This window comes from Pistacia vera, unplaced genomic scaffold (genome assembly GCF_008641045.1).
Source record: "Pistacia vera cultivar Batoury unplaced genomic scaffold, PisVer_v2 Contig405, whole genome shotgun sequence".
Classification (NCBI taxonomy): domain Eukaryota; kingdom Viridiplantae; phylum Streptophyta; class Magnoliopsida; order Sapindales; family Anacardiaceae; genus Pistacia; species Pistacia vera.
Window position 1 is genome coordinate 879,637 of NW_022196230.1, and position 11,646 is coordinate 891,282.

The window sequence follows — 11,646 nt, forward strand, 5'->3', positions numbered from 1 at the left end:
CTCCAGCTAAGCGGCAGAAAAATACTACCCAAAACCCAAACAAAGTGCATGGGAAAGAAAAGGGACGAGCACAGAACCTAGCTGAAGAAAACGAAGTAGAAACAAAACCCAAGTTTGAAGAGCATCCAAATGACTAGCACATCAAAGACTCCACCACTGGAAGAGCCAAAGGATACACTGACAAGTGTACTGCATTTTTATCAAACCTTAACTTCAGGGCAAGTAGAGATTCTCTCGCACTTCAAAGAGAGATTGCTTTTTATTCTTTTTTAATGCTGGATAGGCAAATACAGAGAGATAATTCTAATGTTTTTAAATGTTTTTCAGGCAACTTCTGAAGATATGAAAAAATTCTTTAGTGATGTTGGTGGGGTTGAATCTGTTTGAATTCTGTAGGACAAGTTCACCGGAAAGTCAAGGGTATGACTCTGTTTCTCTCATTCATTATTTGTCGATGTTCTTTGAGCTTTATGCTTCAAAAGAAAAGGGGAAGCTATCCACTAGACCTTCCATGTGCACATCAGTCTAAAAGTCAAATCCTTATTTAATATTGCCTAACCTTTAAACTTCAACATACGTATGCATAATGTGGATTGTACCACAGAAATTAGCCATAAGAAACTAATTTTAACGAGACTGGGAGATCAGCATGGCTGATGCTTCAGGGAAATTGAAATTGCTAAATGCAATATATTCTCTTTGATCAAATCTCTCAATGGTGCTCACTGAAACTTCAATTTGATTCCTTCCTTTCATGCAGTCAATAAATCATTTAGTTCTTACGCTTTTGGTTTTAAGATGAATGTCCTTGCCAGAGACGATTATGCAGTCTCAAATAAACCTGCAAAAGGGTTGAATTCCATAATTATGGTAAAATTGCGTAATTTTCTAAATATAAAGAGTTAAACTGTCCAAAAGCATATTTTTTTCATTTTGATAGCAAGTGATATGCTTAGGAGACTCAACCATAGTCCCACACAGATTTACCCATATTCCAGCTTGCCTTTAATTGTAGAGCATCTGTCTGGGACTGTTGCAGACTAATTTATAATATCCTCTAATCGATTTTTGAAGGGCCTGACATATGTGGATTTTGCCTATAATGCGCACCTTGCTGCAGCTATAGGAAAGAACAAACAAATGTTTCTCGGGAAGAAGATAAGCATTACAAGATCAAATTTGAAACAAAAGAGGAAGGATTCTACTAGTCATGGGGCCTCTAGAGAACATGGTAGACTAACTGGAATTATGTTTTATCTTTTTTATTACTTGTGTGTGTTTGTTTATGTCCAATACAGTCTATAGACGTTTGTTATTACTTCTACATTTCATTTTCTTACTCCTTTGGGTTAAATGGCAACGCAAAGTAGTAATCAGACTTTTAGGGAGTCTAGAGTGCCACACTCTGCTGCTAATAAACGTAGTGATAACATTAAGCTGAAGGGGAGAAACACATTTGCAATGCCAAGGAACAACAAACCACTTGGTGTCCCCTCGACAAATTCAAAAGCCTGGGAAGTGGAAGATGAGAAGCCGAAGTCAAATAATGAGTTCAGAGAAATAATCCTTAAGAAGTGAGGTTTGTTCCTGAGGTTACTTAACAAACTTCTCTTTCTTATAAAAAAACATAAGGTTTTGCCTTAATATGTTTCTGTAAACACAATTATGACAAATGATACCTGTTTGAGGACGAAAAATCTATATCAGTACCCTTCTTGTAAATTTTCTTCCAGATATGTCAAGTTTATATCCATTTTATTCAAAAAGGGTAAAGTTCTAATATGTTTCTTATGGAACACTTATTTCATCCAATTTGTGATGAGGATAGCCTCAATACCTTACCCCAAGATTTAGAGAAATTTTAGTCAATTAGATGGCGATCAAGTTCCTTTTTATGTGGCAAATGACCAATGGTATAGGATCTAACAAGATCATGAAAACTATTATGGGTTGGTGGTCTATTCTTGGTCTAAAATACTCACAGTGCAACTGTTTGGTTCTTTGCTGTTCTGTACCTATTGATTCTATTCTAGTGGAGAATCCATTTTACTATTTGTCATAGATGAAAATCCTAATGCCGAAAGATGGACCACTAGAGCACTATTGAGTTTGTGTATTGAAACAGCAATGGCCTTGCATCTCATGCTTGTGGAAAATGTGAAAAAATGTCTTTGGTCTAGAAAATGTCTGAGGAAGAGTATGAAGAATATCATATGTATGCTCGCCTGATTAAAATTTCCGCACACATATATTCATTTTTATTGTCTATTTTGAATGAATATCCGTATCTCATATGATTATGTTTGTTTCACTTAATTTTTCATGATTCTATTGGATGCTTTCATAAAATTTCTCATAGAATCGAGAATAGGGTTTTCTTTTTGTACATTTTAGATCATGAATTAGTACCAATCTTCAAAAAAGATCTAATTGTTTCACTTTCTATTTTCTGAATTGAATATTTACATAATCCCCATGAATAGGATTAAACGTTATTCCATGGTATTTGTATGATATTCCTTCTTTAAGTGAGTACTTTAGAGGGCTTAAGTGATCTATGAATTATGTTTCATTTTTCGTTTCCTTTATGTACTAAGTCACTAAGTGCGAGATTCCCCCCGGCAACCATTATTAACTTGTTCCCCCATGGGCTCTTTCCCATGTCGCCTCCTGGAATTAGCTTGTTTTCTAACTTCACGCCCATGAGTCTCATATTTGGAATTTGCGAACCCCTTTCTCATATTTGGAAGGGGTATTTATACAAGTTTACACCAAAGGAAATAGAGACAAATCCGAGATTGCCATTAGACTTGGCAAGCGATTTCGTGATTTTAGTGATTGCACGCTAGGATCGCGCAAATATTGATTCGTTCTTATCCCTCCCGAGATGTTTGAGATAAGGCTTATCCCTTAGTCTATCAAATAGCTGTATTGGATGGTAGCGACAAGGTTATGCTGAGTCAGACTTCAAGATTCCATGACCTTGAGATCACGTCGATCTACTGATTTCCAGGCTACCGAGACTTTCGAGCTTACGACAAAAATCACACACAACAGAATTTCTTGTGGTCATTCTTGCTTTTAATATAAGTAATCAGTTTATGCATGTTTAAAGTTAAATGTTTTGCACTTAAATAATATTTTTATAAAGGAGATTAAATTAATAGTAATCATTTTGATTAAGCATTATTGAAGTTATAAAAGTAGTTATGTTCTCGATTGACATAAAAAAAATTTAATCAATAAGCAAACACTGATTATAAATGTTCAACATTAAAATTCATGGATTCCCTTGAAATTAACTTGGCTTCTATGAGTATCGTGATTAAACATTTTTAAAATTATCTCATAAAATTTGTGGTTCATAGGATTAACATAAAAACAAAGAGGAGAAGATGGAAAATTTAATCAATAAAAAACAAACGAATGTTAAATAAATACATAATGATCCATCCACTACCATTGAATAAGAGAAATTAATTGAAAGAATTAGCATGTCAAAACATTGAGAGAAAAGTTCAAGATTATGTCTCATATTTCATTAATTCTCTCGCAAAATATGATGCATTGAAAAATTAGAATAGAAAAGTCTTATAGCTATAAATTTTTTCTCTCTTCTAATTGATTCCATCTATTATTGGAAGAATAGTCTCTAATGAACTTCAAATCCGACTTCGCTGCCTCATGGCGCACCTCTAATAATAGTCTGTAATAAACAACATAAAAACTGATCTTATAAATGAAGAAGTTTTTACTAGAAAGGGATATAGACCTAATGTTGTTTGCTACAATACTTTAATCAGATGGTACTGCAAGAATAAAGAAGTCAACAAATTTCTTAGTCGTTATTAAGAGAAGATTTTAGAAGAAATTAGGCCTAATGTGATTATAAATAACAATTTGTCTATAGATTTTGAGTTCCCTCTTGTCATTGCTTTTATGGATAGCCTGCTTGCCCGCATAAGAAAAGTGTTAATGAAAAGAGAAAAACATATTCAAACATGACTGCCAAACAGTCTCCAGCTAAGCGGTAGAAAAATACTGCCTAAAACCCAAACAAAGTGCATGGAAAAGAAAAGGGATCAGTGCAAAACTTTGCTGAACAAAACAAAGTAGAAAAAGCAAAACCCAAGTTTGTAAAGCATCGAAATGACCAACACATCAAATACTCCACCAATGGAAGAGCCAAAGTATACACTGACAAGTGTACTGCATTTTTATCAAACCTTAACTTCAGCCAAGTAGAGATTCTCTCGCACTTCAGAGAGAGATTGCTTTTTATTCTTTTTTAACGCTAGATAGGGAAATACAGAGAGATAATTCTGATGCTTTTAAAATTTTTTCAGGAAACTTCTGAAGATCTAAAAAAATTCTTTAGCAATATTGGTGAGTTGAATCTATTCGAATTCTGCAGGACAAGTTCACCAAAAAGTCAAGGGTATGACTCTCTTTATCTCATTCATTATTTGTCAATGTTCTTCGTGCATTATGCTTTAAAAGAAAAAAGGGAAGCTATCCACTAGACCTTCCATGTGCACATCAGTCTTACAGTCGAATCCTTATTTAACATTGCCTGACCTTTAAACTTCAACATGTGTACGCATAATTTGGACTGTACCACAAAAATTAGCCCTCAGAAATTAATTTTAATGAGTTTGGGTGATCAGCATGGCTGATGCTTCGGGGAGATAGAAACTGCTAAATGCAGTCCGTTCTCTTTGATCAAATTTCTCAAAGGTGTTCACTGAAACTTCAATTTGATTTGTTCCTTTCATGCTGTCAATAAATCGTTTAGTTCTTACGCTTTTGGTTTTAAGATGAATGTCCTTGCCAGAAACGATTACACAGTCTCAAATAAACCTGCAAAAGGGTTGAATTCAATAATTATGGTAAAATTGCTTAATTTTCTAAGTATAAAGAGTCTAACTGTGTAAGAGCATATTTTTTAATTTGATAGCAAGTGATATGCTTAGGAGACTGAACCATAGTCCCATACAGATTTACCCATATTCCAGCCTGCCCTATTTTTGGAACCGTTGCATACTAATTTATAATATCCTCTAGTCGATTTTTTAAGGGCCTGGCATATGTGGATTTTGCCGATGATGCACACCTTACTACAGTTGTTGGAAAGAACAAACAAATGTTTCTTGGGAAGAAGATAAGCACTGCAAGATCAAATCTAAAGCAAAAGAGAAAGGATGTTACTGGTCATGGGGCCTCTAGAGAACATGGTAGGCTAAGTGGAATTAGGTTTTATCTTTGTTATTACTTGTGTGTGTGTGTTTGTGTGTAATGCAGTCTATAGACGTTTGCTTGTTTGTGTTTCCCACTTCTACATTTTATTTTCTTACTCCTTTGGGCTAAATGGCAGCGCAAAGTAGTAATCAGACTTTCAGGGAGTCTAAAGCGCCACACTCTGCTACTAATAAACATAGTGATAACATTAAACTGAAGGGGAGGAACACATTTGCAATGCCAAGGAATGTCAGACCACTTGGTGTCCCCTCAACAAATTCAAAAGTCGGGGAAGTGGAAGATGAGAAGCCGAAGTCAAATAATGAGTTCAGAGAAATGATCCTTAAGAAGTGAGGTTTGTTCCTGAGGTTACTTAGCAAACTTCTCTTTCCTATAAAAAACATAAGGTTTTGCCTTAATATGTTTCTGTAAACACAATCATGACAAACGATACTTGTTTGAGGATGAAAAATATATATCAGTACTCTTCTTGTAAATTTTCTTCCAGATATGTCAAGTTTATACTCATTTTATTCAAGAAGGGTAAAGTTCTAATATGTTTCCTGTGGAACACTTATTTCATCTAATTTGTGATGAGGATAGCCTCAATACCTTACCCCAAGATTTAGAGAAATTTTAGTCAATTAGATGGCGATCAAGTTCCTTTTTATGTGACAAATGACCAATGGTATAGGATCCAACAAGATGATGAAAACTATTATGGGTTGGTGGTCTATTCTTGGTCTAAAATAACATTGAATACTCACAGTGCAACTGTTAGATTCTTTGCTTTCCTGTACCTATTGATTCTATTCTAGCGGAGAATCCATTTTACTATTTGTCATTGATGAAAATCCTAATGCAGAAAGATGGACCACTAGAGCACTATTGAGTTTGTGTATTGAAACAGCAATGGCCTTGCATCTCATGCTTGTGGAAAATGTGAAAAAATGTCTTTGGTCTGGAAAATGTCTGAGGAAGAATATCATTTGTATGCTCTTCGATTAAAATTTCCGCACACATATATTCATTTTTAAACTATTAGTTCGCTAGAACACATATATATATAATTAATAAATTGCTCTGATTCTATTATTTTAACCCTTATAATTTAGCAGTAGAGATTTTTATTATTTTATAAATTTGATTATTTTTATTACATTAAACCTCAAGGCTGTTATTATAACTCTATTGTATAATGCAAAACTAGTAATTATATTAAACTATACGTACTATTATTTTAGTAATATAGATATTTCAGCAATAAAATTAGTGTAAAAATCTTATTAACATGATAACGAAACATTATCCATGTAACTTCTAAAAAGTAAAAAACAATATCCCTTGAATTTTTAATATGTCACATTCAATTATGTGAAATATCGATTTTTATATATTTAAAAGTTTGAAGAACAAATAGAAAAAAAAAAAATTATATATCATTGTAAATTAAATACAAAGTTCAATAGCATGATTTATTTAAATGTTATAATTTTATTAAAAAGAAAGGTAAAATTGAATACTTATATAAGTTGGTTGTTTGATCAACTTGATAATTTTGGATTTAGTAGAAAATCACCTCAAACCGAAAAACACCTGAAGGTGGATTTACATTTTTAGCCTTCAAGTGAACAATTTTCGAAATCATAAAGGTCGTTTGAATAGGAATGATCGATACTTGACATAAGTTTGCAATTTTGAAAACCTTAAAGGTTGTTTGTGAAAGTTGTCAAAACAATTCTCTTTAATGCATTTGCCTTTTGCAATGACCTTACTTCGGAAAAAACGACCCACAAAAACAGTCTTCAATTCGTACATGGCTTTGAGATTTAGATCCCCATTTCGTTCGTCTTCAATCTCTCAAAACCCTTCTTCGAAAGTTAATGTTTTATTTTTCTTCGCTCACTTACACAACCTCACATCTTCAAGCTCCAAAAATGAAGTTTCGTATTCTTTCAAAAAACCCCTTGAACGATCCTCACTTGCTAAATTCCTCGAAGAAAATTGTCGATCAGGTAGCTTTACTCTGAATGAAGCATTGTACTTTTTTTATTACATGATTAATTCGAAACCCATTTCTCCAATTGCATCATTCACTACTTTATTTAGTGCACTAGCTAAAAAGAAGCATTATTATGAAGTGATTTCGCTATATAAGCTGTTTAATTCAACTGGGTTGTCTCCAGATTTAAAGTCTTTGAATATTTTGATGAATTGCTTCTGTAATATCACAAGGGTTTCTGATGGTTATGCGGTTTTTGGGGCGATTTTGAAGTTGGGTTTTAGCCCAAATACCTTGATATTTACTTGTTTGATTAAATGTATGTGTGTAGAGAGAAAGATTATGGAATCAATGGAATTGTTTAAGAAAATGATTGCTGTTGGTTGTAGGGCTAATGTGATCACTTGCAACACTTTGATTGGTGGAATGTGTAAAACAGGGAAGATAAGTGTTGCCATTAAGTTGCTTGAAGAGATGGTTAACAGGAATAACGAATCTGGTGTTATTTGTAGGCCAGATGTTGTTACTTATAGTACTATAATTGATGGTCTTTGCAAGGCTGGATTGGTTGAGAAGGCTAGACAATTATTTTTGGAACATATGATTCTGAGAGGTGTGGTTCCTGACATTTTTTCCTACAATTTTTTAATGAACGGTTATTGCTTGTCTGATAGAATTGGTGATGCAAAGGAGTTGTTTGATTCTATAACTAGAAAGGGGTATAGGCCTGATGTTGTTTGCTACACTACTTTAATCATTTGGTATTGCAAGAATAAAGAAGTCAATGAAGCTCTTAGTCTTTATCGAGAGATGATTTCAAAAGGAATTAGGCCTGATGTGATTACATATAACACCTTGTTAACTTGCTTTTTTCTTATAGCTAAGGTGAAAGATGCACGGAATTTAGTTATTGAGATGCGACTTAACAATGTTTTCCCTGATTTTTGGACATATAACATTTTCATTAATGGACTTTGCAAGAACGGATGTGTTTTGGAAGCATTGGAAATGTTTAATGCTCTAGTAAATAATAAGTTTGCAGTTAGCATTGTAGGTTTGAATTCCCTCATTGACGGATTGTGTAAAACAAAGAGGTTGGGAACTGCTTGGGACCTATTTCAGAAATTTTCTCATCATGGAAACCTGGTGCCAGACGTTGTAACATATAACATTTTGATCAATGGGCTGTGTAAAAATGGACAACTAGAAATGGCTAATGAGTTGTTGTCATATATGGAGGAAAAAGGCTGTGCTCTAGATGTAGTCACATTTAATACGCTTATGTTTGGTTTCCTCAAGAATAATGAGATACCAAAAGTTGTTGAACTCCTTCATAAGATGGTGGAGAGAAATGTGAAGCCGACTGAATGTACAATGTCCTTAGTCATGCAGTTACTAATTAAGGCCGAAAATTATAGTGAATGTTTGAACGAGCTTCCTCAGTTTCCTGTCCAAAAGCGAAATTGAAGTTTACGTGATAAAACTTTAGCGAGTATTAAACTTTTTTTCGGAGCAGAATCCAGCAAAAGTTCATCCAGCTGCCCAAATGCTCTATATTTGTTACAGTAAGCAGAAGGTTCAGTAAACACTTTTATCTGTCGAATTTGAAAGGGATGGTGATGGGGATGATTGAGAATGATAGCTTTCCTGATCAGACATACGATACGTGATCTGTCTCTGTTGTAAGTCATATATTGGAGGTGGTAGCATTGCAGGTTGCGTTTGGATTTGCACATTTAGTAGATCTTAAGGTTTTGAGGATTATTTTTGGTGTAAATTTCGGTAAGCAAAAGTTGTAAATGAGGAACGGAGGAATGGTTCTTACTTCACCTACGACAATAATGGTAGCTGCTCAAGTGCATCTATTCAAGCTAATCAGTTTACTGGACAATGGTATGTTGCAACTGATTAACTTCATTCATTGATATTCTCAATTATTTATGCCTTATAAATCTTGATTTATTTATAGTGTTTCACATGTTTCTGTTTCTCAATATATATTCTTTTTTAGTTCAGATCTGACAAGACTAGAACTTACCAGGTGTGTCTCTAATGTAGTTATGCACGAGCATGTGCTCTTTCAGCGATAGTTAATGAAGACAAAGCAAAAAGAGAATTAGAGAAGGTTTTTCACTAGAACATCTTAAAGAATACGGATGCACAACAGGGGCCGGTCAATGGGATCTACCTGTTGGAATAGTTAAAATGACAACATTGCAGTCAAGAAAAATATGGTCTGGTGTTACATGTGCAGTTGCTGTAACGATGATCGTGGAGATTTGGTCGATATGGGATTTCAAATTGCCATTGAAATCTATGAAGCAGCATGGTCTGAAAATGCACTTGTGTAAGAACCCCTAAGTTTATTTAAAGCTGTTATCTTATAGCTTAGTTAATAGGCTGTTAACTAAGGTATGAGTTTGTGTTTTTTAGATCTAAATCTGTCTCAAATCTGTATAGATTTCATTTCATGATCTGTTTTGTCAGTTCATTTATTTTTTTTGGTGGATGTACCGTTTAACCATTTTCTAGTAGATTCTTGATGTTGTGAAATGTTGGACAAAACTCCAGTAGTTAGGTGATGGAGGGGGAGAAGAATATCATAGATAGATAATATAGGATTCTATATAGGGTGATAGAGAAAAATTAATAGGTTAAGAGGAGAAATCAAGAAAGGGATACCAAGGACTCAAATACTCGATCCTAAAATGTAGAAGATAAGGACTAAATACCTATTTGCATCCTTCCTTTACGTCCTGCATCGTCAGGTTACTGCCTTTAGGATAAATTTCTGCCGATCACAATTGGAAACTTTACATTCTGCATAATTTACACTGAAAAATATCTGCTCCAGAAGTATTTGTTCCTGATAATTGACTGACTCGTTGCTGTTTTCTGCGTAGTTATTCTTTCTAAACTCCTGAAGCTTGGACCACGATTGATTGTTTTAGAGCGCTAAATTACATGCATTCGTTGGCCATATGGGCAATGGACTCTTACAAGGCCAAAACCTTGTAGGAATGGGATGAAACCAACAATAAATGAAGAATGTCTGTATAGATATCATGCAGGATTCTGCAAAGTTGCTCACCTTCTAAAGGTATCGGATGAGAAAACACTTAAAGGTTTTTTACAGTCACTCTTGTATTACACTTGCAAGAAGATGTTTCCATAATTGATTGGTTCTTGTGACTTATTACTGTCATGCAATTTTATGTACAGTTAATGAGTTGTATTTTAAAGGAAAACGTTTGAAATGTTTATGTAAATCATATTGTTCAACTATTAGTCATCCTATTCTTGTAACTATTTTCAGAATTTAGTTTTGATGGGTATCATTGTTTCCAAATTTTGCAAGAAATAAAGGTCATAACAGAGATTACAATGTTATAGGAACTAGGAAGCACATTCATAACAAAAGTTTTTTATTAAGATGGGTGTATGTTTGATTGTTTAATCACTTGATATGTGTTGATCATATCTGTTAATGTATCAATTAACAATTATGATCAGTTCAGTATCAGTTATTAGTTTTATAGTATTAGATCAATTTTCCGTTTTCCAATATTAGAAAAATTATTAGTCCATGGTATCAGTTCATTTATCAATTATTAGTTTTAATGTATCAAAAATGAACTAATAAAGTAAACAGTTAATAATAATAATTTCAGTAATAGATATTAGACATTAAAAAATCTTCCCTATTAGAATTATATGTAAATATATATGGGGGTGAAGTGTGATTTTAAAAAATTTGGGAAATTTCATGCCAAATCTCTGGGTACCGTTGCAATAAACCCAACCCTTCAGTACACTTGAGAGAAACACCGAGCAAACGAAGCAGAAGATCAAACCCTAGCGCCAAAAACCCAAGAAGAAGGAGACACAGACATGGCTATTTCGGATACTAACGAAAACCCAGAAGCAACGGAGCCTAAGTCTCCAGACTCGAGAGACTCAAGTGACTTGGACTCAAACTCAGAATATGAAGCACAACAAAAATTTGAGCTTCAAGACATCGAGTCCCAACTCGCCAATGAACACTATTTAAACATGAAATTAGGAGAAAACAAATCCTGATAATCTTTTTATTTCAATCTCTTAAACTAGATAAGACAGATAACTCTTAAATTGATCATATTCTAATCTAGAAATCCTACACTCCCCTCCAGCCAGTGAATATATATTTATCATTCCCAGCTTGGAAACTAGATTAACAAACAACTGTCTAGGCAGTCATTTTGTAAGAATATATGTTGTCTACTGACTTGTAGGCAAGTAGGTATCACACAACAACTTATCTTCTATATTCTCTTTGATGAATGTCTATCTAATATCTATTTCAACGTGCTTGGTCCTATCATGATGCAGTGGATTATGTGCTATCCCAATCGCAACCTTGTTGT

At 33.9% G+C, this 11,646-nt stretch overlaps 1 protein-coding gene across 2 annotated transcripts; it reads left to right on the forward strand.

The window, feature by feature from the left end:
• The first annotated feature begins 7,578 nt into the window (after nt 1–7,578).
• LOC116142196 (pentatricopeptide repeat-containing protein At3g22470, mitochondrial-like) lies at nt 7,579–10,476 on the forward strand. Of its 2 annotated transcripts, none has more exons than XM_031427644.1 (3): nt 7,579–9,133; nt 9,282–9,587; nt 10,144–10,476. In XM_031427644.1, the coding sequence occupies exon 1, from the start codon at nt 7,583–7,585 to the stop codon at nt 8,705–8,707; it is 1,125 nt and encodes a 374-aa protein (XP_031283504.1). In that variant the 5' UTR covers nt 7,579–7,582; the 3' UTR covers nt 8,708–9,133; nt 9,282–9,587; nt 10,144–10,476. The 2 variants fall into 2 exon arrangements, with proteins under 2 accessions (XP_031283504.1, XP_031283505.1); XM_031427645.1 differs by having other exon boundaries at nt 9,299–9,587.
• The last annotated feature ends 1,170 nt before the right edge of the window (nt 10,477–11,646 follow it).

Excerpts from the sequence above, each read along its gene's own strand:
- LOC116142196 (XM_031427644.1), top strand. The coding sequence starts at position 7,583 with ATGGAATCAATGGAATTGTTTAAGAAAATGATTGCTGTTGGTTGTAGG.